Here is a 24,810-nt window from a genome sequence, read left to right as displayed (position 1 = left end):
AGCCAGGTGGCATCATTGATGGACTCAGGTGTGGCAGTGGTAGTGAGGTTGGCCCAGGATCGAACATTGTTTCGTTCTGCTATGCATAGGGTCGCTATGAGTCGATTCCGACTCGATGGCACCTGACAACAACAACAACAAAGTAAAAGAACACCATTCATATGTCAGTTTGTATGATGCTATGATGCTAAAAACTGTGCCACTGGTATTCAAAATGTCAGTAGGACCACCCATGGTGGACAGGATTTAGCAGAGCTTCCAAATTAAGAAAGAGTAAGTAGGAAGGAAAGTTGGAACACTTCTGAAAGAGTAGCCATTGAAAACCATATAAATAGCAGTGAATAGGGCCAGAAGATGAGCCCCTCAGACTGAAAGGCGCCCAAAGTACAACTGTTGAAGAACTGTCTCCACAAAGTGAAGTGACCTTGATAACATGGATAGAGCAAACCTTTCAGGACCTTCTCAAAATGAGAATTAATACCTATAAAAATCCATTAATAATCACAACATGGACTATAAGAAGTATGAATCTAAAAAAGCTGTTGTTTGGTGCCACTGAGTTGTTTCCAAGTCATAGTGATCCTGTGTAGGGTTTTCGAGAAGAGCCTGGTAGGTTTGAATCACCTACCTCGTGGTTAGCAGTCCAGTGCTTATACTACAGTGCCACACAGAAAGTTATCAAAAATGAAACTGAATGCATAAAGATCGATATCCTACATATTAGTGACCTGAAATAGATTAGTAATGGCCATTTTTAATCAGACAATCACATGGTTTACCATGCCAGGAATGATACACTGAAGAGAAATGGCATCACATTCATCATTAAAAAGAGCATTTCAAGGTCTATCTTGAAGTACAATACTGTCTGTGATAGGATGAGATACATATACCTACAAGGAAGGCCAATCAATACAACTTTTTTTTCAAATTTACGCATCTACCACTAAAGCCAATGATGATGAGACTGAAGAAATCTACCAACTTCTTCAGAGTACTGGTGTGGCACTGCGGGTTAAGGCTCTGGAACGCAAAGTCGATTTGAATCACAAGGTCGGCAGTTCAAGCTTACCAGCCACTTCTTGGAAACCCTATACAGGGTCACTTAGCTTCGGAAGTGACTGAATGGCACTTATCAAGAACAAGCAACTTCTTCAGTCTGAAACTGATCAAATATGCAATTAAGAAGCAGTGATAATTACTTGTGATTGGAATGCACATGTTGGGAACAAAGATAATGAATGGGTAGTTGGAAAATATGGCCTTGGTGACAGAAACAATGCAGATCACATGATACAATTTTCAAGACCAGTAACTTATTCATGGCTAATACCTTTTTCCAACATACAGATGACTATATATACATGGACCTAACTAGATGAAATACACAAGAATCAAACTTACTACATCTGTGGCAAGAGATAATGTTCTAGAAGCTCAGTTTCATTAACCAAAACAAGGGCAGGTGCCAATTGTGAAACAGACCATCAATTGCTTTTATGCAAGTTCAGGATGAAGCTGAAGAAAATCAAACTAGTCCTCAAGAGCTAAAATATGACCTTGAGTAAATCCCACCTGAATTTAGAGACCATTTCAAAAAGACATATTATACATCAGACACTAAGGATTGAAAACCAGAGGAGTTGTCGGAGAACATAATGAATACCATACATGAAGAAAGAAAAAGATCATTAAAAACAGGAAAGAACTAAAAGACCAAAATGGATTTCAAAAGAGACTCTGAAACTTGCTCTGAATGTACAGAAGCAAAGCAAATGGGAGAAATGATGAGGTAAGAGAGCTGAACAGAAAATTGCAAAGGGCAACTCCAGAAGACAAAGAAAAGTATTAAAATGAAATGTGCAAAAACATGGATTAGAAAGCCAAAGGGAAAACCATTCTCAGCATTTCTCAAGCTGATAGAACTTAAGAAAAAAGTCACACCTCAGGATGCAATATTGAAGGACTCTATGGGCAAAACCAGTAGCACCACAACTAGTGGTACACCTGAGTTCTAGAGGATGGGCCGTCAACAATGCCAAACTGCAAGTCCCTGGATCATATGTCAAATTCTTGAGTATTACATGTTGGACTTCTGGTATGGGGCAGTAGGATCAGCACTGGGCTGCAAACCACATGGTGGGCAGTTCACACCTACCAGTTGCTCCCTGGAAACCCTATACAGGGTTGCTAATGAGTCGGAACCGACTCTATGGCACTTAACAACAACAACATGGGCAAAATACTGAATGATACAGAAAGCATCAAAAGAAGATGGAAGGGATACACAGTGTCACTGTAGCATAATGAACTGGCTCAACCATTTCATAAGGTAACATATAATCAAAAATCAGTGGTATTAAAAGAAGTCCAAGCTACACTGGAGGCACTGGCCAAAAACAAGTCTCCAATAACTAATGGAATACAAATTGAAATGTTTCAACAAAATGATGCAGTGTTAGAGGTATTCACTAGTCTAAGCCAAGAAATTTTGAAGATAGCTACCTCACAAACCAATGGAAGAGATTCATATCTGTGCCCATTCCAAAGAAAAATGATCTGATGGAATGTGGAAACCATTAAACATCATTAATATCACATGTAAATAAAATTTTGCTGGATGTAATAGCATAGTGGTTACGAATCGGTCTGCGAACCTTAAGGTCAGCGGTTCGAAACTACCAGCTGCTCCGCGGGAGAAAGATGAGGCTTTCTACTCCCGTAAAGATTTACACCCTCGGAAACCCTGTACAGGGTCGCTATGGGTCGGACCCGACTCGACGGCACTTAACAACAACAACAACAAAAGGAGTACATTAACAGGGAGGTGGCAGAAATTCAATACAAATTCAGAAGAAGATGTGGAACTAGGGATATCATTGCTATTATCAGATAGACCTTGGTTGAAAACAGAATATTGGAGAGATATTTACTTGTGCTTCATTGATTCTGCAAAGGCTTTCAACTGTGTGGATCATAAAAAACTATGGATAACATTGGAAAGAATGGGAATTCCAGAAACCTTAATTGTGCTCATGAAGAGCCTGTACATAGACCAAGAGGCAGTCATTCAACCAGAACAAGGGAATACTGCTTGGTTTAAAATCAGGATAGGTGTGCATCAGGATTGTATCCTTTACCATATTTGTTAAATCTATATGCTAAGCAAATAATCCGAAAAGCTGGATTATATAAAGAAGAATGTGGCATCAGGATTGGAGGAAGACTCAATGACAACCCACGATATGCAGATGACATAACCTTGTTAGATGAAAGTGAAAAAGACTTGAAATATTTATTGATGAAGACCAAAGACTACAACCTTCAGCATTGATTGCACCTCAGTGTAAAGAAAACAAAAATCCTTACAACTGGACCAATAAATAACAACATGATATATGGAGAAAAGATAGAAATTGTCAGACTTCATTTTGTTTAAATCCACAATCAGCACTCAATGGAAGCAGCAGTTAAGAAATCAAAGGATGTACTGCATTACATCCTTTGTAAATCTGATACACAAGACCTCCTTAAAGTCTTCAAGAGTAAAAATGTCACTTTGACGACTAAGTTGCACCAGACTCAAGTCATGGTATTTCCAATCGTCTCATAGGCACGTAAAAGTTGGACAGTGAACAAGGAAGACTGTAGAAGCCAAAATAGCGAGACTTGGTTTCTAGTACTTGGGACATGTCAGTAAAGACCAGTCCCTGGTAACTCCATCATGCTTGGTAAATGGAGGGTCAGAGATAAAGAAAACCCTCAATGAGATGGGAGTGACACAGTGGCAACAACAATGGACATAAACATAACAAGTGTTAGGATGGCACAGTATATCTTTCTGTTATGCATGAGTAGCTATGAATTGAAATACACCCCAGAGCACCTAAAAACAAGTAAAAGAAGTCAATCTGAAAAAGCAACATAGTAATGGATGCCAAATATAAAACATTCTGGTATGGCTATGCTATAGAGAAGGTGAAAAGCTGTGTTGGTGCAACTAGGTGGCATGAATAGGTGCAGAACAGGGAATTTTCAGGGCAGCGAAACTATTCTATATGTTACTGCAATGGTGGACACATGTCATTAAATGTCTGTCAAAAACTCATAGAGGGAGCTTGAAAATCTAGTGGAAAAATTTCATTATCTTCTAACTCTATTTTTCCACGAACTTTTTGAAGCCCCCTTTGTACAACTGAAAGAGTGAATCCCAGCTAATAACACTGTATCAATTATTGGGAGTGTGCACTCAGAAGGATAAGCACTGGACTAAGTACCACAAGGTTGGCGATTTGAGCTGGGAGGGAGAAAGATGAGTCTGTTCCCTACAGCCTCAGAAACACTATACAGGGAAACACTTAACAATGTACGAACACTGTTCAACAATATCCTGTAGCAATAAAGCACAGTTTGAAAGCATGCTAATAAGAGAAACAATGTGCAAGGAGGAGGGTTTAAATGGGAATTCTATCTGTATTTTCTTACACAATTTTTCGGTAAACTTAAACTGCGCTAAATAATTGTCTATTTTGTAAAATCACAAAACAATAACAGGCATGTTGAAACCAGGCTCTCTGTCTCAAAAGTATGTTCATTTGCTCATTTAACCATTATGCTTAAAAAACACAGGAAACTCAATGTGGGAAAGCAAACATGATTTCAAAGGCTTCTCTGGCTCTTTACAAAGAAAATGTAAGAGAAGGAAAAAAATAATGATTCTTATAAAAGATTCTGTAGCTTCAGTTTCCAAATGTTTTTCATTTCAAATGCAAATAACTATTCTCTAAATTGTCCTGATATGGCGATGAGAGTTAAGGCGCTGGACTGTGAGGTCGGCAGTTCAAGCTCACTAGCCACTACTCAGAAACCCTATACAGAGTCGGAACTGACTCGACACAAAAACAACAAAGGTTTAGAATCCAAGGCAACCAAAATGTGCTCAGATAACACAGAAAACGTCAGTGTGCAGGTAGGATAAAAGGACTGAACTCACTCTCCATAGGCACCTTCTCCCAGGGTTTGCACCAAGTCCCAGTCTTCCACAAAAGGCACTGCCATGACTCCACTAAATCGTTCTGCTGGAAAAGACAGGATGCCAGAAATGAGCGGGGTTGAGTGCAAACTTCAAACATCTGTAATGCCACTGAGCTCTCTGCCGCGGTTCCCCACATAAATTCAGCTCTCGGTTTCTCCATACGTCTCCAATGCATATTTTATGCCAAGTCTTTACATCCCTACCAAGTTTCTGATATATTTATCTGTTCAAACTCAAGATTAGAATTCCACTAAATTCTATTAGGAGGATGAGGGGTGGGGCAGGGAACAAATGCTTTACGGTAAGACTGGGGTGGGGTGCGCAGAGAGGTAAGGGGGTGCTGAGATAGGCATGGAGGAAGAGAGTAAAGGTAATGAGCTAGGTACCTAGTACAGGGGTGGGGGAAGAAGTGACAACAACTACGACTTCTGCAGCTCCTCCTCCCGCCTTGGTGGTTATGTGCCGTGGAGTCGGAACCGACTCACAGAGACCCTGTACAGGGTTTCCGAGGCTGTAAATCTTTACGGGACCAGAAAACCTCATCTTTCTCCCGCGGAACAGCTGGTTGTTTCCAACTGCTGACCTTTAAAGTTCGCAGCCTGATCCGTAACCACTACGCTACCAGAGCTCCTTCCTCCTGCCTTGCTCAGCCCCAATTCCCACCCCCAAGAAGTCGCAAGGGCCAGGAGGTACTCTGGGCGGGGCCAAACGGCTACAACACGCGGAAGCAAGGGCTGGGACACTGATGCGCGGCCTACAAACCTTTGGCGTTCCCAACCAGCAGAACGACAGTCTCTCCGGTTCTCGACTCAATAAGGGCCCCTGGCACCTCACTCTGCCGCTCTCGACGGGACCCCTCCACGGAGTTTCCTATCCGTTTAGGTCTTAGATAATTTCCCTCCCTGTTCCCTCCCTCACAAATGCAGACCCCAAAGGCTTTCACCAGGCTTTTTCCTCACTACCCGCCGCTCTTTCTCACCAGACTCTCCAGTGACCACCACTACAGAAATCCAAATGCAGCGCTTTTCCCGCCAAAACTTGTTGACGTCGCTGTCGAAAACGCACGCACCGTGCCGTAAAGCAGGAGCGTGCGCGTTCCCGTGTCCTGCCGCTCTAAAGATTGGCCATTCAAACGGGCAAAGAGAGTATGCTTCCTGTCTTCCTGAATCTGTTGGGCTTGAGTTACTTTGAGTCGGAAAAAGATACTGACTAGAGAGACTTAAGAATTGCTGCCCACATCCATGCGAATTGATCCTTGGTGGTGGTTATGTGTCGTGGAGTACGTTCCTACTTTACAGCGACCCTGCACAGGGTTTCTGAGGCTGTATGGGAGCAGAAACCCTCATCTTTCTCCCACAGAAACGCTAGTAGTTTTGAACTGCTTGACCTTGAAGTTAGTAGCCCTTGGAGCCAATACGCTAGCAGAGCTCCTTGTGCTAATAAAAACGGACATCTGGTGTGTGAACCTCTGCCCACAGGCCTTCTGTTATTAAATGCCGTGGAGTCGGTACAGGATTTCTAAGGCTGTAAATCTTTACGGGAGCAGAAAGCCTCATCGTTCTCTCACAGAGAGGCTGGTAGTTTCAAACTGCTGACCTTAAGGTTCACAGCCCAATTCATAACCACTACACTACCAGAGCTCCTGTTGTTGTGTTGTGAAGTGCCGTCGAATAGGTTCTGACCCATAGCGACCCTGTATAGGGTTTCCAAGGAGCAGCTGGTGAGCTTGAACTGCCAACCTTGCAGTTCAAACAGCTTTGCAGTCTGGCGTATTAACCACAGTGCCACACCAGTACTACACCTGAGCTCCTAGATGTAGCCAATTCACCAAACCTGTCCCCTGAACCCTGCCCTCAAGATTGGTGGTTCAAACCGAGCTTTCGGACCAATGCTTATTCTACAGCGCCACACCAGACAGAACTCCATTAGGGGTGAGTTCATGAAATGTTTGACCAACTATATAACAGGCTAATTTTTAAGTTGATAATTTTGTATGGCCTGCAAATGATGGGATAAATTTTGACAGGAAAAAAAAAAAAAAAAAGGTCCTGGTGTGGCAAGGGGGACTAAATTCGATTTGAAGCGCAATGTCTGGGATTCAAACTCACCGTTGTCCCCAGGAAACACTATTCAGGGTCACTATGTGTTGTAACCAACTCTCAACAGCACTTAACAACTGCTGCTGTATATAGGCTTTCCTAGAGTAGCTGGTGAGTTTGAACTGCTGACCTTGTGATTACCAGTGCTCTTAGATGGCATCATGTCATTTTGACTCAAAGCAACCCTTTGTATTAGGGACCTTCAAAATGTATGTGGGGAAATGGAATGGAATCTTTTGTTTCACATCTTCTATTGAATCCTGCATGAATATCTGACAGTTCTCTGTTGGTGTCCAGCTGTAACCAGATTTTCATTATCCCCAGTAAACAGTGCTAGTAATGATATTGTTCGGTCATTTCCTCATTCTGTTGGATGACCTTCCTTTGGAATGGTTTAAGTAGGCAAAGAGATTTGCTTGAGAGCCAAAACCAGAAGTTCGGAAAAATAAGTTTACCTTCCTGACAGTAAACTAACCTGGAAACTTATGGTACATGCGATATCTTTTCAATTACGGTCAAAACTAGGCCGCATACACAGAGCATTACTAGTGATCAGACACTAGTCAGAGAGTAAAATATGTCACACAAAACAAGGCACATATCTGTTTTAAAGAGGCAATGTTACAGACAACCATTTCAAAATAAAGTTGCCTCAAGGTTTAATCATGACATCACAGAGTTGGGGCATCGTGTCATTTACCCCCTTCTCTAGAGTTTCCTCACTGTGCTGCAAACAAAGAATGTGAACACATAATAAAGAGGAGGACCTACACAAAACTCCATGTCTGAATGGATTTAAGTTCATTTTTTAACCTGAAACAATCAATGTAGAGTCCCTCATCTGATTATTCAGTTATGCTGGTTAGTAATTCCATACATGAGCCCTGGATACCCACAGATAAATGTAAAAACCTTCCCTAAAAGCCGAGACTGTAAATTCCAAAAAGGCAAAGTTTCCCCCCCCGCAAAAAAAGCTAAAGAGGATAGAGAGAAACCCTGTTAACTGATGGTATGTGGAGGGGATTATAATCAATGTAATGAAACAAGGTATATGAATGTTTGAATGTGAAACCGATGATGTGCCCTGAAAACTTTCACTCAATCCACAATAAAAACCTTAAATAAAAAAAAAAAAATCAATGTAGACAGATTTCAGGCAGAGTATCAGTTAAAGATAACATATGGGAGAATGAATCTATACAGTAGACTTTGTTCCCTTCTAAGACCTTACTGAAATCACAGTAATTATTTTTATTTTTCAAAGGCAATAGCCCACAAGAAAAGTATGAGAATATTTTGCCAAGTGAAGACATTAGATGAAAAGTAATTTAGGTGAAAGCTGAACCTCAAAACAGGCAATGAGAAAGCAAAAAAAAAAAAAACACCTTTATTATATCACAGAACTCCCAAAAGCTCAAGAATTGTTTTCAATAGGAAACTCTATGTGGAGGTGAAAGTAGTAAAAAAGAGGGTAGGCACTCCTATTCAATATTGGGCTGGAAGCCTTAGCAAAAGCTATACTGCAAGACAGGGAATTAAAGGCATCCAAATTGGTAAAGAGGAACTAAAACTCTATTTGCAGATGGTATGATTCTATACATAGAAAACACCAAAGACTCAGTAAAAAAGCTGCTAGACCTCATTAGAAGATTCAGCAAAGTGGCAGGATATAAGATCAACATAATAAAACAGTTGGATTCCTCTATAGTAACAATGACAGCACTGAAAAGGACATTAGGAAAGCAATACCATTTAAAATAGCCACCCAAAGGATAAAATATCTAGGAGTAAATGTAACCAGAGAAACAAAGAAAACTATAAAACACTACTACAAGATACCAAAAGAGACTTACAAAAATGGAAGAAAGTACCATGCTCCTGGATAGGAAGACATAACATTGTGAAAATGTCAATACCGCCCAAAGCAATTTACACATAAAATGCCATCCCAATCCAGACCCCAACAACATTCTCCAAAGAGATGGAAAAAACTATTACAAACTTTATATGGAAAGGAAAGAAACCCAGGATAAGCAAAACACTGCTTAAGAATTAGGTTGGAAACCTCTCACTCCCTGATTTTAAATTTATTACACTGCTACAGTGGTCATAACAGCTTGGTACTGGTATAATGAAAGATACATTGATCAATGGAACATAATCGAAAATCCAGAAATTAATCCATCCACATGCAGCCAACTGACTTTCGACAAAGTGCCTAAATATATCGCATGTGGAGGTGATAGTTTCTTCAACAGATGGAGCTGGCAGAACTGGAAAACGATATGCAAAAGATTGAAACAAGCACCTTTACCTCATGCCTTATACAAAAGCCAACTCAGCATGGATTAAAGACCTAAATGTGAATCCCAGAATTATGAAGGCCATCAATGAAAAAATAGGGACAAATGTGAGGGCTCTATTTCAGGGAATACACAGACTACCAAACATTTTGAAAACTACACAAAAGTAGACAAAATAGACAATTGGGACATACTGAAAATTAAAAACTTATGTGCATCAAAAGACTTCAACAAAAGAGTAAAAAGGGTGCAGACAATATGAAAAAACCTTTTGTAATAACACATCAGACAAGGACTCATTTCTAATATATATAGGAAACTACAACACCTCTACAAGAAAAAGACAACCCAATTTTAAAATGGGCATAGGACATGAATAGACACTTCACCAAGGAGGAAGTCCGGACAGAAAACAAACATATGAAGAAATACTCATGATCACTAACCATTGTTATTAGGTGCCATCAAGTCGGTACTGACCCATAGTGACCTTATGCACAGCAGAACGAAACACTGCCCGATCCTGGGCCAACCTCACTACTGTTTCCACACTTGAGTCCACCGATGCTGCCACTTGACCAATCCATCTCATTGGAGATCTTCCAATTTTCTCTGACCCTCCACCTTACCAAACATGATATCCTTCTCCAGTGACTAGCCCCTCCTGACAATATGTCTGAAGTATAAGTGACGAAGTTTGGCCATCATGCCTCCAAGGAGCACTCTAGCTGCACTTCCTCCAAAATGGATCTATTGGTTCTTCTGGCAGCCCGTGACACTTTCAATATTCTCCTCCAGCACCACAACTCAAAAGCATCAATTCTTCTATGGTCTTTCTTACTCACTGTCCAGCTTTCACATACATATGAGGTTACTGAAAATACCTTGGCTTGGGTCAGGTGCACCTTAGTCCTCAAGCTGATATCTTTGCTCTTCAATACTTTTAAAAGGTCTTGTGCAGCAGATTTGCCTAATGCAATACGTCGCTTGATTTCTTGACTGCTACTTCCATGGGTGTTGATAGCTGATCCAAGAAGAATGAAGTCCTTTACAACTTGAATCTTTTCTCCATTGATAAGAATGTTGTTTATTGGTCCAGTGGTGAGGATTTTTGTTTTCTTTACCACTAACCATTGTTGTTGTTGTTGTTGTTGTCAAGTGCCGTCAAGTCGATTGCGACCCTGTATAGGGTTTCCAAGGAGCATCTGGTGAGCTTGAACCACCAACCTTGCAGTTCAAACGGCTTTGCAATCTGGCGCATTAACCCACAGTGCCACTCCAGGACTCCATTAGAGAGATGCAAATCAAACAACAATGAGATATCATCTCACACCAGCAATAACAGCAAAGATAAAAAAAAAGTAGAGGACAATAAATGCTGGCGAGGATGTGGAGAGACTGGGACGCTCCTGCATTGCTGGTGGGATTACAAATTGGTCCATCCACTCTGGAAAGCAATATGACGCTTCTTCAGAAGGTTAGAAATAAAAATACCTTATGATCCAGGAATACCTCTACTTGGTACTTACCCACAAGAAATATGAGCCATAACATGAGTTGTTGTTAAGTACCGTGGAGTCAGTTCTGACTCATAGACCTTGCACAGGGTTTCTGAGGCTGTAAATCTTTACGGAAGCAAAAAGCCTCATCTTTCTCCCATGGAACGGCTGGTAGTTTCGAACTGCTGACCCTGAGGTTAGTAGCCTGATTCATAACCACTACGCTACCAGAGCCCCTTATAACATGAGTAGATATATGCATTATTTACAACAGCAAAAAGATAGAGACAGGCTAAGTGCCCATCAATTGAAGAATGGATAAACAAACTGTGGTACATACACACAATGGAATATTATGCTACCTTAAAGAATAGCAAGGAAGCTGTACGCTAGCACATAACATGGATGAACCTTGAGGACATTATTATGTTGAGTGAAATTAGTCAGTCACAAAAGGAGAAATACTACATAGGACCACTATTGTAAAAGACTAAGAAAAAGAACCCATACTAAAAGGTGGGGGTGGGGGGGCAGAATTATTTGCTGGTTGCCAGGATGTGGGAGGTGGGGTGAGGAGAGGGAGGGGAAGGTGGAGCACAGGTAGGGAACAGACACAGGATACTTTGGGTGCTGGGGGTGGGGGGGACAAAAGAATGAGGAGGGGAATGGAAGTACAAGGCGGATGGGAGAACAGTTGGGCAGGTTTGCATGCTCTAAGTGGGACAGAGGTAAATAGTGATGTATGCTCAACCTTGGAACAACAGGACTCTGGGATACAAGGATTAAAGCATGGTTTGAATGGGTATAAGAGGGCAAAAAATGTTAAGGTGCTTGACTGGGAATCTTGGTTTCCCTTGCCTACTACTATTGTAAAATAGACACTTGAGGAGAAGAGAAAGGAACAGCCAGAAATATTACCAAAGAAAGCTTGTAAATCTGTCTTCAGCCTATAACTGATTATTGTTATTAAGTGCCGTTGAGTCTGTTCCGACCCATAGCGACCCTGAACAGGGTTTCTGAGGCTATAAATCTTTACAGGAGCAGAATGCCTCATCTTTCTCCCGCAGAGCAGCTGGTAGTTTCAAATTGTTGACCTTGTGGTTCGCAGCCCGATTCATAACCACACTACCAGAGCTCCTTGGAATACCTAAAATAGGGCTACAACTTGCCCAGTGAAGGAGGCTTCCTGCGGCGCCTCTGCATTGCATAAGACCATAGGTGGAATCCTGAACCCCATCCAGATCTTCTGAGGTGGGAAATTTCCACTTGAAAGGACAAGCAGAGCAGCCTGGAGTGGCTAGAAGAACAGAATATACTTCTTGAAAGAAAGACCGACAGAAAAAATACAAAACAATAACGGCAGTCCAACTGAATATTACAAGAACAAGCAAGTTGCTGGACCAGGAGACATGAAGGCAAGTGATCAGTTCCCCTCAAGGCATACCCCCTTCCAAGACTTAAGACTCAAGGAGAATACACAAGCAGACATGCGCTCTGACTGGTGACCACGTTGGTCACCGATAAGGGGTCGGGTCACCTCAGGGCAAACCCCCTTCCAAGACTAAGACTCAAGGAGAATACACAAGCAGACATGCACTCTGACTGGTGACCAACTGGTCACCGATAAAGAAAAGTGAGGGAAAAACAGCAATGAAGCAGTGAGCTAAGCCCTACAACGTTCAATAGACTTCTGTGAACCCGGGTGAAGACCTGGTTGGCCAGCAGTGTGGCAAGACCTGGGGACTCTTGGGCCCAGAGTCAGTGACATAGCCACAGAGGACTAGTGTGGAGAGTGAAGCGTCCAGCAGATGAAAGGGCATATGCACGAGAACACCCACATTTCCATATAATACCCACTTGACCTGGCTTCAATGGCTAGATGATCAGAACTCAACTAGAAGAAAAAAGGGGGGGAAAGGAGTAAGCTGATACAATTTGATGAACTTGACCTATACCTATGGTAGTATATCAAAAGAGGGAACAAATCTTTACAGTGAGGATCATTCCCACCCCCTCGATACACAGGGATAGGCAACTTGGACATTGGCTACCCAAAGTGGGGGCGCTACAAAGGCAAGAAGTGACTGGCTTACAAGCTTTCAAGAGGGAGCCTAGATCCAGAGAGTGCGGAGGAAGGTAGAATCTCCACTGAGTAGTATCCAATCTGTCTAGGAGGGGCTGATGAGAGGAGATGGGGATTGGACTCTTGTGGTACAGTAGTGAATAATTGTTATCAGGACTGTGAGGGTTGTAAATGTAATGGTAGACGTGTTCTAGCAAAAGGAGGGGAGTGTTTGACTGCAATCCAGGAACTGAGGTCCCTGGGACCATCAAGGAAGAAGAGCGGAGTGCAGGGCTCTACCCAGAGAAAAGTGACGCCAGAGATGGAGGCAGAGATGATGACGTGGAGAGCTGAAGCGGCTAGGGACTCTACACCCAGAGAGGGAGAGGGTCTGTGTGCTGACAATAGAGAGGCAGGTTTGTGGGGTATACCATTTGGTTGTTTGATGATGCATGGAGGGGACTGTAACCATGGCAATGAAACAATATATGTTAGGATAAATGTAAAGCTAATATTTTCCCATGTAAACTATCACATAATTCACAATAAAACATTTAAAAAATAAAAAAAGAGGGTAGGTTGAGAACTGCATAAATAACTAGTAGATCTCTAAATGCCACCCTTTCTCCATGTACTCAATGAATTCTCCCATGCTGAATCTCATAGATTTTAAGATAGAAAATTGATGGTAAACTCAACGAGGTGCATCAGGCATAGTGAAAACCATAACCTCCTGAAAAGAGAATTATTAAATTTAAGTTTATGTACTCGAGAACCTTCAACCTTCTTTCTCCATTCCCAGAAAACTGATAGTCTGGCTATAACACTGAGTTAAGAGGATACACAGGCCTTCTGAAGGAATCTCTTGTATGTAAAAGAATGTATTCCCCAATGTAACAGCCCAGCCAATTAGCAGTAGAGTGAAGTCCACATTTAGTTAAGTTCCCCTGCAACTCCTACTACCCCAACAGATTTTTCAGGGCCTCACTATTAATAAAAGAGCAGACAGCCAGGAATTTGAGAAAGCTTTTAATATGAAAGATGTCAAAACAAAGAAATACTCCATCACAAAAGGTCTTAGACATTAAAAATATGACAGCATAAATGTAGATAGATTAGAAAATAAAGTTGAAGAAACCCCCCTCAAGAAAGAATGATGGTGGTGGTGGTGGTTGTATGCTGTTGAGTCAGTTCTGACTCATGCTACACTCTGTATAGGGTTTCTGAGACTGTAAATCTTTATGGGAGCAGAAAGTCTCATCTTTTCTCACTGTTCAACTAGTAAGTTTAAACTACTGACCTTGCAGTTGGCAGCCCAACTCGTAACCCACTACACTACCAGGGTTCCTTCAAAATAGAATGTTGTTAAGTATCGTAGAGTTGGTTCCAACTCACAGTGACCCTGTATAGGGTTTTCAAGGAGTGGCTGGTAGGTTTGAACCACCCACCTAGCAGTTAACAGTTCAGTGTTGGTAAACATTAAAGTAGATATTAGGAGACTAAAGAGTCTTGGTGTGGCACTGTAGGATAAGCACTGGTCTGCAAGGTCGGTTTTGAACCTCAAGGTCAGTGATTCAAACTCACCAGCTGCTCCTTAGAAATCTCATACAGGGTAACTACGAGTCATTGACTCGAGGGTACTTAACAAAAAATCAGTAAATTAATATCCATATTGGTTGGTAGTTAGAACAGAGAATAGGGGCTAACCACACTTAATCACAAAGAATGCAGGAGAATCTAATTAAAGGAAAGATAGAGGGACTTTCACCCAAATTAAGCATTCACGGAGAAAAGAACTAACCTAATGTGAACAAAAACTAATCATAGTATCCCTATAATAAATCGGAGTTCTGGTGTGGCACTATAGGGTGTTTGAATTACAAGGTCAGCAGTTCAAACTCACCAACTGCTCTTCAGAAACCCTATATAGGGTTGCTATGAATCAGAACCAACTTGACAACACTTAACAATATAATATGCATTATGGTTAGCTTATGAATCAAGACTGATGTAATGGCAAAAAAACACATCAAACCCAGGAAGAATTGGCCCATTATGGGCTCTAAATTGATAGGAAAATGTAGGAATCAGGAGATAATTATCTAGAGACCTGGAGCCCACCCCTGAGACAGCATAAAAGTGAAACCAAGAACTCATACTCAATGCTCCCCCTTATGCTATGATTCATTAAATCTTATTTGCTTAAAGCTCTGCCTCCTTTCATGTGCGTATTGTGCCTAAGCCCTACCAATTCTTTGGAGGGACAGTAGGACTGAACCAGCACACTTACTTCATCCACATTGTGACAATCTATTTTCAAAAAGAGGCAGGGGGTTGGCAGAATCCACAAATAACTCACAAAAAATCCCCAGAACTGAAGAACCTGATTTTCCATATTTAAGAGTCCAAAGTACTAAGCACAGTAATGGTTGTTGTTAGGTGCCATCGAGTCAGTACTAAACTCTTAGCAACCTTACGCACAACAGAACAAAACACTGCCCGGTCCTGTGCCAACCTCACAATCGGTGTCACATTTGACACTGCTGCTGCTGCCACTGTGCCAATCCATCTTGTTGAGGGTCTTCCTCCTTTTCTCCGACCCTCCATTTTACCAAATATATCCTTCTCCAGGGACTGGTCCCTGCAATATATCTGAAGCATGAGCACAGTGATTTACCCACTTAAAATTGTTATGAAAAAATTTAGAAAATCACAAAAAGAAGATTCTACTTTTCTAATTTTTGTTATTTTGATGTGATGGAATATTGATTTTCTTTGAGGTTACCCTGTCATTTATTATTTCTACATTTAAAATAATCTTTTATCTTGAAAAGGTCTTACCAGCACAGTAAAAAGAGAACCCACTGGGAAAATTTTCTTTTAGCAATGACATATCAGACAAGGGACTACTCTAAAATTTATAGAACACTTCAACACTTCACCAAGACATATAATCCAATTTAAAACTGGGCAGAGGACATGAACACACCATTAAAGAAGAAATTCAGTTGGCCAACAAATACATGAAGCATTGCTCCATGTGCAAATCAAAACGAGATATCTTATCCCAACATATCTGACAACAAATTTCAGAAAACAGAAAATGGCAAATGCTGGTGAGAATGCAGAGAAACTGGGAGCCTCCTACACTGTTGGTGTGACGAATATGGTGCAATAACTGTGGAAATAGAAGTAGCCTATGACCAGCAATCCCTCTGCTTAGCATATATATATCCTCAAGAACTAAGAGCTGTGACACAACATACATATACACACCCATGTTCATTTTGACACTATTCGCAATAGCAAAAAGATGGGGACAGTTTAAATGCCCATCATCAGAAGAGTGGGTAAACATATTTTGGTACATACATACAATGGAATACTACACAACAATGAAGAATAACAATGAATTTGCAAAACACCTTTTAATAGTTGGGGTTCTGTGTCAACTTGAGTAGGCCATAATTCTCAGTGGTTTAATAGTTAAGATGTGTTAATCCCAATGGTGATGAAACCTAATACAGGCATAGTTAACTCTATGATGAGTGGCTATGTGCAGCCAATCAATTGAAGATATGCTTCCTTGTGAGTGTGGCCTGCTCCCAATATAATGGAAATGTCCCCTCTCTCTCTTGTGCTGGGGACCTGAGAGGCTACAATTGTGAGTTGTTTCCTTGATATATTGTTGTTGCTAAGTGTCATCGAGTTGATTCCGACTCATAGCGACCCTGTATAGGGTTTCCAAGGAACAGGTGATAAGTTTGAACCACTGACCTTGCGGTTCAAACCAATCTTATGGTCCAGTGCGTATCCTACCATGCCATACCATGACTGCTTCCTTGATACAAATTTCTCTTTCTTTACATATATACAAATATATTTCATTGGCTTTGTTTCTCTAGAAAACCCAGCCTAAGACACAACTCATGGATGACCCAGAGGGGCTTATGCTGAGTGAAAGTAGTCAATCATAAAACGACAATTATATGAGGCCACAATTGTACAAAGTTAAGCTTTTCTTGACCAAAGAAACATTCTATGACGGTTACCAGGGGTAGGAGGGAAGGGAATATTATTCACTGGTTAGAGGGTAGACACATGTTAAACCTGGGTGACAGGGAAGGCAATATACAAGAGGGAGGTTAGCAGAGGAAAGATGAAGTTAGCAGAAGACACAGAGGATTGCAAGAATTAAAGTGAATAGTATATTATGTCAATTGATGGTACTTGGAGGGGATTGCAATCATAGTGTATCATTTGTTGAATGTGAGACTGATGATCTGCTCTGTAAACCTTCACTCAATTCACAACAAAAAGTTATTTTAAAAAAAGATAACTCTAAGAAGTCCTTGGTGGAAGGGACTGAAAACTACCAAGAGTAAACAAATAAGAACCAGAATAGCAATACATTTAACAACAGCTGAAAAGAGAAAACACTGAGCTAATGCCTTCCGAATCATTCTAAGAAAAACTGATTCCCAGCCTGGAAGTCTACACTCAAACTATTAATCAAGTATGAGGGGGAGACTTGCAAAATGTCTAAAAATTTATCTCTCACACACATCTTCTCTGGATCATACTAGAGGTGATAGATACATCAGAAATGAATTTGGGAATTAACACACATACTTATGTGCATATAACAGTCCAATAAAGAAAATGAATAAAAACAAAAGTACAGTCCAATAAAAAAAAACAACAAGAAAGGGCACATCAGGACAAGAGGAGTATAGCAAAGTAAAAGTAAACCAATCCAAATGGGAACATACCAAAAGACATCTTTAAGAATGAATACCTAATGTGTTTGAACATACTAAAAGGTGGCGGACACAAATTAAGTTTGGGAACAAATGTGTCAACAGAACAAAAAAAGCAAATTAAAGTAACAAGGCAATTAAATTATGTTACAGCTACACAGACCTATGGGAATACTGGGCAGAAAGATGGTGAAAATAAGCTAAACCCTCAATCTCCATACCAGAAAGCCAACAGATAACGCCCAAACTTAAAAAAATCAAGAAGTAACAAAATAAAGTATATTTAATGTATAGAAGTAAATAATGTATGAATCAGCAGAGTTGAAAGTGGTTGTCACTGGGGAATAGAGAGCATAGTGTTACTTTTTGGTGTTGTTTTACATTAACTGTAATGAAAAGTAAGAATTTTAAAGACAGTTTCATGTGCCCTAGAAAGTGACAAAATTGAAGAATAGCAATAAGTTAAAGGGTTATCCCATTTATACTATAGAGAACAGATCACTAATATTCTCTAACTAGCATAACTCATATTGGTAAATAAAACCTCTTCTATCAAGAAGATTTCTGTATATAAATCATGTACTGTATTTATCTTTAGTAAATAAAATCTTTTTATTAACTCTGTGTCTCAGACACAGTTGAAGCACTTGAAGTATTTCTATTTGGAAGATCAAGTTTTCTTAGTATACCAGTATTCCCCAATATATGCATTAAAAGCACCATTTGACTTATATTCTAAAAGGTATGTTGTTGTTGTTGTTAAGTACCGTGGAGTCAGTTCCAACTCATAGTGACCCTACACAGGGTTTCCAAGGCTATAAATCTTTGCGGGAGCAGACCGCCTCATCTTTCTCCAGCAGAACCACTGGCAGTTTCGAACTGCCAACCATGAGGTGAGCAGCCCAATTATGTTAAACAGGTAACAACTGACAGTTAGCTTTTATACTTTTAATGACGGGTTTGAATACATTACTAATGTACACCTTATGTAGTTAAAAACATCCTCTTGTACTGGTGAACATAAGACTATTTCTCCTGATAGATGGGATCATGGCACTTTGAGTTAAATTTTTAATAATTTCTCAAACTGGCAAGGTTCTCTGTTGTTCTTAAGTACTGTCAAGTCAATTCCAACTCATAGCTATCTGTATAGGGTTTCCAAGGAGCAGCAGGTTGAGTTTGAACCACCAACCTTGTGGTTCACACCAACCTTGTGGTCCTGCACTTATCCTATAGCACCACACCAAGAATAATTGCAATTCTTCCCCCTTCTAATTTGTGGCTTATTTGACAATGGCTTCAAAACCAGATAATCAGGCTTGGTAGTGGTATATAATAACAAATAGACAGGGATGAAGATATTTGAATGACTACAAGAGTTTTAGTGCAGTCTATAGGAAATAAGCAAAGAGCCATTTCTGTGTCATGGATAAGTGAAAGTACCAATAGCCTGAATTTCAAATAGATATGTATGATTATATTTAAACTGATACAAAAATATCTGACACCAACCTCTATACATGTTGGAGGAGTTTTTCCTCTCTATTGAGAATCATTTGTTTGCCTTGCATCTTCTAAACTATAGATTTTGATGTCTGATTTTTTTTTTCTTCTTAAATGTTTTATTGTGAATTATGTGATAGTTTACATGGGAGAACATTAGTTTTACGTTCATTCTATCGTATATCGTCTCATTGCCATGGTTACAAGACCCTCCATGCAATCCTTCCCCTGTACCCCCAGGTCTTCAGCACACAGTCGCTCTCCCTCTCTGGATCTAAATGACGTCTGATTTTTATTCTTGATCAAAAAGAAACCTCAAAACACCTGGCTAGTCCTAAAGAGTATTTGTGTGATCAGAACTGATTAATCACCTGCTGTCCCTTGTTAAGTAAAGAGCTCCTAAGAACAAGAGACACTGAGAATAGTGACAGGATAGTAGCAACATAGCTGCCTTTCTTGTCAAGTAATGAAATTCCATGGTCCCACAAACATTTATTCATTTCAAAAAATTTTATCCAGCGCCCACTATCTACTAGGCATTGTGCTAGGTGCTGAAAAACAGCTAACAAACTTGGTTGGAGATGAAGGATTTAAGCTAGTTCTTTAAATTTTAGTGATTCGAAAGGCAGAATGTCTACATGGCTCATTTATGGAGTTAAGAACATTGATACGGGCACTATCACTCCTTCTATGGGCTCAGCACACACTTTTGCCTTCCTCAAGACAGTCACCGTACATCAAAATAAATAAGGCACATCTTTTTTTAAACCCTCCCCCTTTAATTAGCCAAAGTAAATCCATGACATTTCATTTGGTAACTTGCTTAGAATTATAAAAATCATTTCATGTGACCCAGCCCTCACTGCCCAGGGCAAAACTTCCAGACCATCATATCATGCTCTATTTTTATAAACTGCTTGTAAAAAAAAAAAAAAAAAACTTTAGCGTCCTAAGTATGACGCTTTCAGTGCCAAGCATATCACAGCTGGACATGATATGCCATTTATGTCCTTGACAAGCCTCGATTATCCAGGTCCTTTACCTGCAACAAAAAGATATCAGGTTAACCACTGTAGTAAATATTTAAGGAAAGATTTTCTTTTGTGTGATCAGAACTGCTTAACCACCTTCTGTCCCTTGTTAAGTAAAGATCTCCTAAGAACAAGAGACAATGAGAACAGTGACAGGATAGTAGTAACATAGCTGCCTCTCCTGTCAAGAAATGAAATTCCATGATTCCAAAAACATTTATTAATTCAACAAAATTTTGAATTATGAAATGTTCTGTGATTATAGGGTGGGTGGGGACTAAGCAGGGGGATTAAGTGAATAGAGGTAAATACTGTTCACTTAATGTAACTGATGGTACATGGAGTGGACTGCAATCATTGTTATGACATAAAGTATATAATGTGGTGAATGTAGGATTGATAATCTGTTCCGTAAACTTTCACTCAATCCACAATAAAAAGTTTTGAATAAAGATGTCAGGTCAACTTTGGAGAGCTTCTCTACTTAGTTAGGTTCAACCCAAAGGGAAGGAATTATATTGGATATTGCAGGTTAGTTTGGCTTTCTGAAGTGAACTGGCACTGATTAGATTAGTTGCTTTCTGTTTAGACTTTTGGAATACCTCTGAGAGGAGCAGTGAAAATGACCTACCCTCCAACAGATCAAGGAGTCTCAATCTTTTCTCATGCAAAAGACACACACACTACACTATATGACTCACTATTGTTGTTAAGTGCCGTGGAGTCGCTTCCGACTCATAGCGACCCTGCACAGGGTTTCCGAGGCTGTAAATCTTTAAGGGAGCAGAACGCCTCATCTTTCTCCCGTGGAACCACTGGTAGTTTCGAACTGCTGACCTTGCGGTTCACAGCCCGATGTGTAACCACTACGCTACCAGAGCTCACTATAGTACATATAAATTCTTTAGTGGGACAGAAGAAAATGTAGTTTGAAAACACAAATGCACAAACTTTCCTTTTCTCCAAGCCTGACAGTCATAGACTGACCATTAATTGCAACAATATCACTGAAGCAACTACCAAAATGACCGCAAAATGGGACATTCACTTTCTAACAATAATCTGAAAACAATATTCTGATTGAGCTGCAAGCTACTTGTCAGGATTGGTGTCATAATAAATGTCCCTACTTGAGAGTTGCTTTCTGAAACAGTGAAGCACCTTCTCACCTTGTATATTCTGACCAGCCAGTGTTCTGTGGTATATGCTTCCTCCAGGACATCAAGCTCAAAGTCTTTATTCCCAATCTCAGCATTTCTAACACGGTCAAAGCCTGGTGGACGCTCTAGAGAGAACGAAAATAGAACCACACATCTTTATATAATGCTAATTTCCTAAGGCGATGGTAAATCTACTTAGTACATCAACTGCTAATTGGATTGCTATTCCTTAGTTAGCAGCTTGGTTGGAGAGTAGGGTGTGCAGAAAAGGACATTAGGTAGAAAGTCCAGTGTTCACATAACTCAGTCTTCTCCAAGATGATACTTGGCCAAGTCCACATACTCTTCTAAGACATACTGGCCGACATCCAAGTTTCTCTATTCCTGAGGACTGTTACTCAGAGGCCTCTATATAACACACTAGTAACCCTATGAAAAAAAGAACCTATCAAAGGCCTGCATCCACTTTAGAAATTCTCCCTAGTATAGGACCATGAAATTGAAGTCAGAAGGAAAGACTTCACTTGATCAAATTATTCTCAACATAATTATCTGAAGACATGAAAAATCCTTTCATCGTACCATTCCACTTTAATAATAGGCAATGAAAAGTAGTGGTTAAAAGCACAGAATCTAAAGCCAGAGTCCCAGAGTTTAAATCCTGACTATGCCACAGCTATGTGACTTTGGGAAATAATTCAATTTCCTCATGTATAATAAAGTGGTTGTAAAGTGGTATCTGCACTTTGGGTTGCAATCATTAAATGAGTTAATAGATGTAAAGCATATATTTACTTAATTAATTAAAAATAATTTCACCTATTTCTTTTTTTTTATTTTAATGCCTGGCATAAGGGGGAGCACACTGCATATAAGTGTCAACTATCACACTATTACTATTGTTATTGATGTTATTAAGAATCACTCACTGGCTTCTGTGTAGACCTGTCCAAAGCGGTAGTAACACATCTTGTACATGAGGCAATTGAGCAGCACTGGAGAACCCTCCCGGTCCACACGGAATTCCCCAGTTGGAGTATAGTAGTCATGTTCCTTGATATGTTTTCCTGTGTCTGTGCTGCCTCCAATGCGGACCATCCACAGGAACTTGTTGATATCTAGGAATAAAAAGGAACCAAATAAAAAACTAAATGGACACTAAATTGTACATGAAAGAAGTAGTGAATGCTCTGTCTTGGATATTCTCAATAAAAAAAATCAAATAAATAAAAAGAAACTACTGCATCATCAAGGTTGCACTTAGAGCGAAATCTAATGAAAACATTTTAAAGAATTTCCCCCAAAATTGAGGGTGAGTCAAAACTTATCCACACTCTGGCTACAGAATTTATTTTAATCAAGTTTTAAAAAAGATACATAACACCAGTTTTCAACATAATCTCCTTGCTTTTCAATACACTTTGTCCATTTGTTAGCAAGCTTTCGTATTCCCTTATTTAAAAATGTTTTAGGCTAAGCTATGAGCCACAAATGCACCACTGTCTTCACTTCTTCATCAGAGGTATCCTTGAAGGGCTGCTTTCAGGGGACCAAAAAGGTGACAGTCCGATGTAACAATGATCAGGACTATAGTGAGGACGCTTTAATGAATGTGTAAATGTGCACTGTCATGCAAGATTACAAAGCCTTTAAATAAGCAGTCCTGTGTTTAATCTGAAGTTAAGACTTCAGCTCTTCAGTGAGTGTCTTAATAAAAGGAGCACTGTTGATTGTTGAACCTTTTACCTGATAGTGTTCTAATACTGGCCCTTGAGAATCCCAGAAAACTGTAAGCATCAATTTTCCAGGTGATGGTTGACTTTTGAACTTTTTCTTGGTTGGCGATTGAAGATGTTTCCATTCCATACTCTGCCTTTTACTTGCTATTAAATGGCACTGTGATCTTGCATGACGATGCACATCCACACACCTCTGCCCACACTGCTGACACTACAAAAACTTTCTTTTGAGGTGTTAAAGCATCCTCCCTATAGTCCTGATCTTGCTCCACCTGACTTTCACCTGTTTGGTCCCTTGAAAGCAGCCCTTCAAGGATGAAGATTCACCTTTGATGATGAAGTGAAGGCTATGGTGGCTCGAAGCTCAGCCTAAAAAAATTTTTAAATAAGGTAATACAAAAGTTTTTGTTCATACCTTGGGTCTACAGGGCTCTGGGATACAAAGATTGACCCATGGTTGGAATGGGGAAAAGGGGGGAATAATGTTAAGATGCTTGGCAGTCTTTTGAATCTTGGTTTTCCTTGCATTATAATATAAAATAGACACCAGAGGGGGAGAGAAAGAAATAGTCAGAAACATTACCATAGAAAGCTTGTAAGTCCATCTTCTGCCTATAACTGATTGGAATACCTAAAATGGGGCTACAAAGTGCCCAGTGAAGGAGGCTTCCTGCAGAGTCTTTGCAATACATAAGACTATAAGTAGAAGCCTGAACCAAATCCAGATCTCCAGAGATGGGAAATTCCCACTTGAAAGGACGAGCAAACCAGTCTGGAGTGGCTAGAAGAACAGAAGATACTTCTTGAAAGAAAGACCTCCAAGAAAAATACAAAACAATAGAGGCAGATGTACTGTTACTACAAGAACAAACAAATGGCTTGTCCAGGAAACATCAAAGCAAGTGGTCGGGTCCCCTTAATGCAAACCCCCCTCCAAGACTAAGACTCAACGGAAATACGCGCCCTGATTGGTGACCACATGCATTGCCGATAGGGGGAAGTGGGGTAAAAGCAGCAATGAAGCGGCAAGCTAAGCCCTACAATGTTCGGTGGGCTTCTGTGGACCCAGATGGGGACCTGGTTGGCCAGCAGTGTGGGGAGACCTGGGGACTCCTGGGCTCAGGGTCAGCGGCGTGGCCACAGAGGACTAGAGTGGAGAGTTAAGCTACCAGCTGATAGGAAGAGAGGGCATATGCACAAGAACACCCACACTTGCAGATGGTACCCACATGACCTGGTTCCGATGAATGGATGATCTGAACTCAACCAGGAGAAGAAAGAAGAGGGGGAAAAAAAAAGAGTGCTCTGAGACAATTTGATGAACTTGACCTACACCTATGGATGCAGTAACCCAAAAGAGGGAAAAAACCCTTACAGCAAGAAACATTCCCACCCCCTCCACACACAGAGTAGACAGAGATGGGCAACTTGGACATTGGATACCCAAATGGAGGGGAGGGACCACAAAGGCAAAAAGTAACTGGCTTACAAGCTTTCAAGAGGGAACCTAGAGCTAGGAGGCATGGAGGAAGGCAGAATCTCCAGTGAGTACTATCCAATCTGTCTAGGTGGAGCTGATGAAATAAAATGCAGAAGGGTCACTTGTGATATTAATAGTG

At 40.4% G+C, this 24,810-nt stretch overlaps 2 protein-coding genes across 4 annotated transcripts in view; both read right to left on the bottom strand.

The window, feature by feature from the left end:
• The window catches only part of CHEK1 (checkpoint kinase 1), a 54,639-nt gene extending 49,579 nt beyond the window's left edge, over positions 1-5,060 (bottom strand). The window contains exon 1 of one of the 2 annotated variants that reach the window (XM_006867664.1): positions 4,994-5,060. In XM_006867664.1, coding sequence (XP_006867726.1) covers positions 4,994-5,058 — 65 coding nt within the window. In that variant the 5' untranslated portion in view covers positions 5,059-5,060. The remainder of the gene's footprint in view (positions 1-4,993) is intronic. The other variant, XM_006867665.1, reaches the window with a different exon arrangement.
• Positions 5,061-19,967: 14,907 nt separating this feature from the next.
• STT3A (STT3A, subunit of the oligosaccharyltransferase complex (catalytic)) overlaps positions 19,968-24,810 on the bottom strand; it is a 79,008-nt gene continuing 74,165 nt past the window's right edge. Inside the window, exons 15-17 of one of the 2 annotated variants that reach the window (XM_006867663.1) lie at positions 22,382-22,570; positions 21,462-21,577; positions 19,968-20,303 (exon numbers count right to left, since the gene is read on the bottom strand). In XM_006867663.1, the coding sequence (XP_006867725.1) occupies positions 20,265-20,303; positions 21,462-21,577; positions 22,382-22,570 (344 nt within the window). In that variant the 3' untranslated portion in view covers positions 19,968-20,264. The remainder of the gene's footprint in view (positions 20,304-21,461; positions 21,578-22,381; positions 22,571-24,810) is intronic. The other variant, XM_006867662.1, reaches the window with a different exon arrangement.

This window comes from Chrysochloris asiatica, unplaced genomic scaffold (assembly GCF_000296735.1).
Source record: "Chrysochloris asiatica unplaced genomic scaffold, ChrAsi1.0 scaffold00107, whole genome shotgun sequence".
Taxonomy (NCBI): domain Eukaryota; kingdom Metazoa; phylum Chordata; class Mammalia; order Afrosoricida; family Chrysochloridae; genus Chrysochloris; species Chrysochloris asiatica.
Note: the sequence above shows the minus strand (reverse complement) of the source record. Positions and strands in the feature narration are given on the sequence as shown.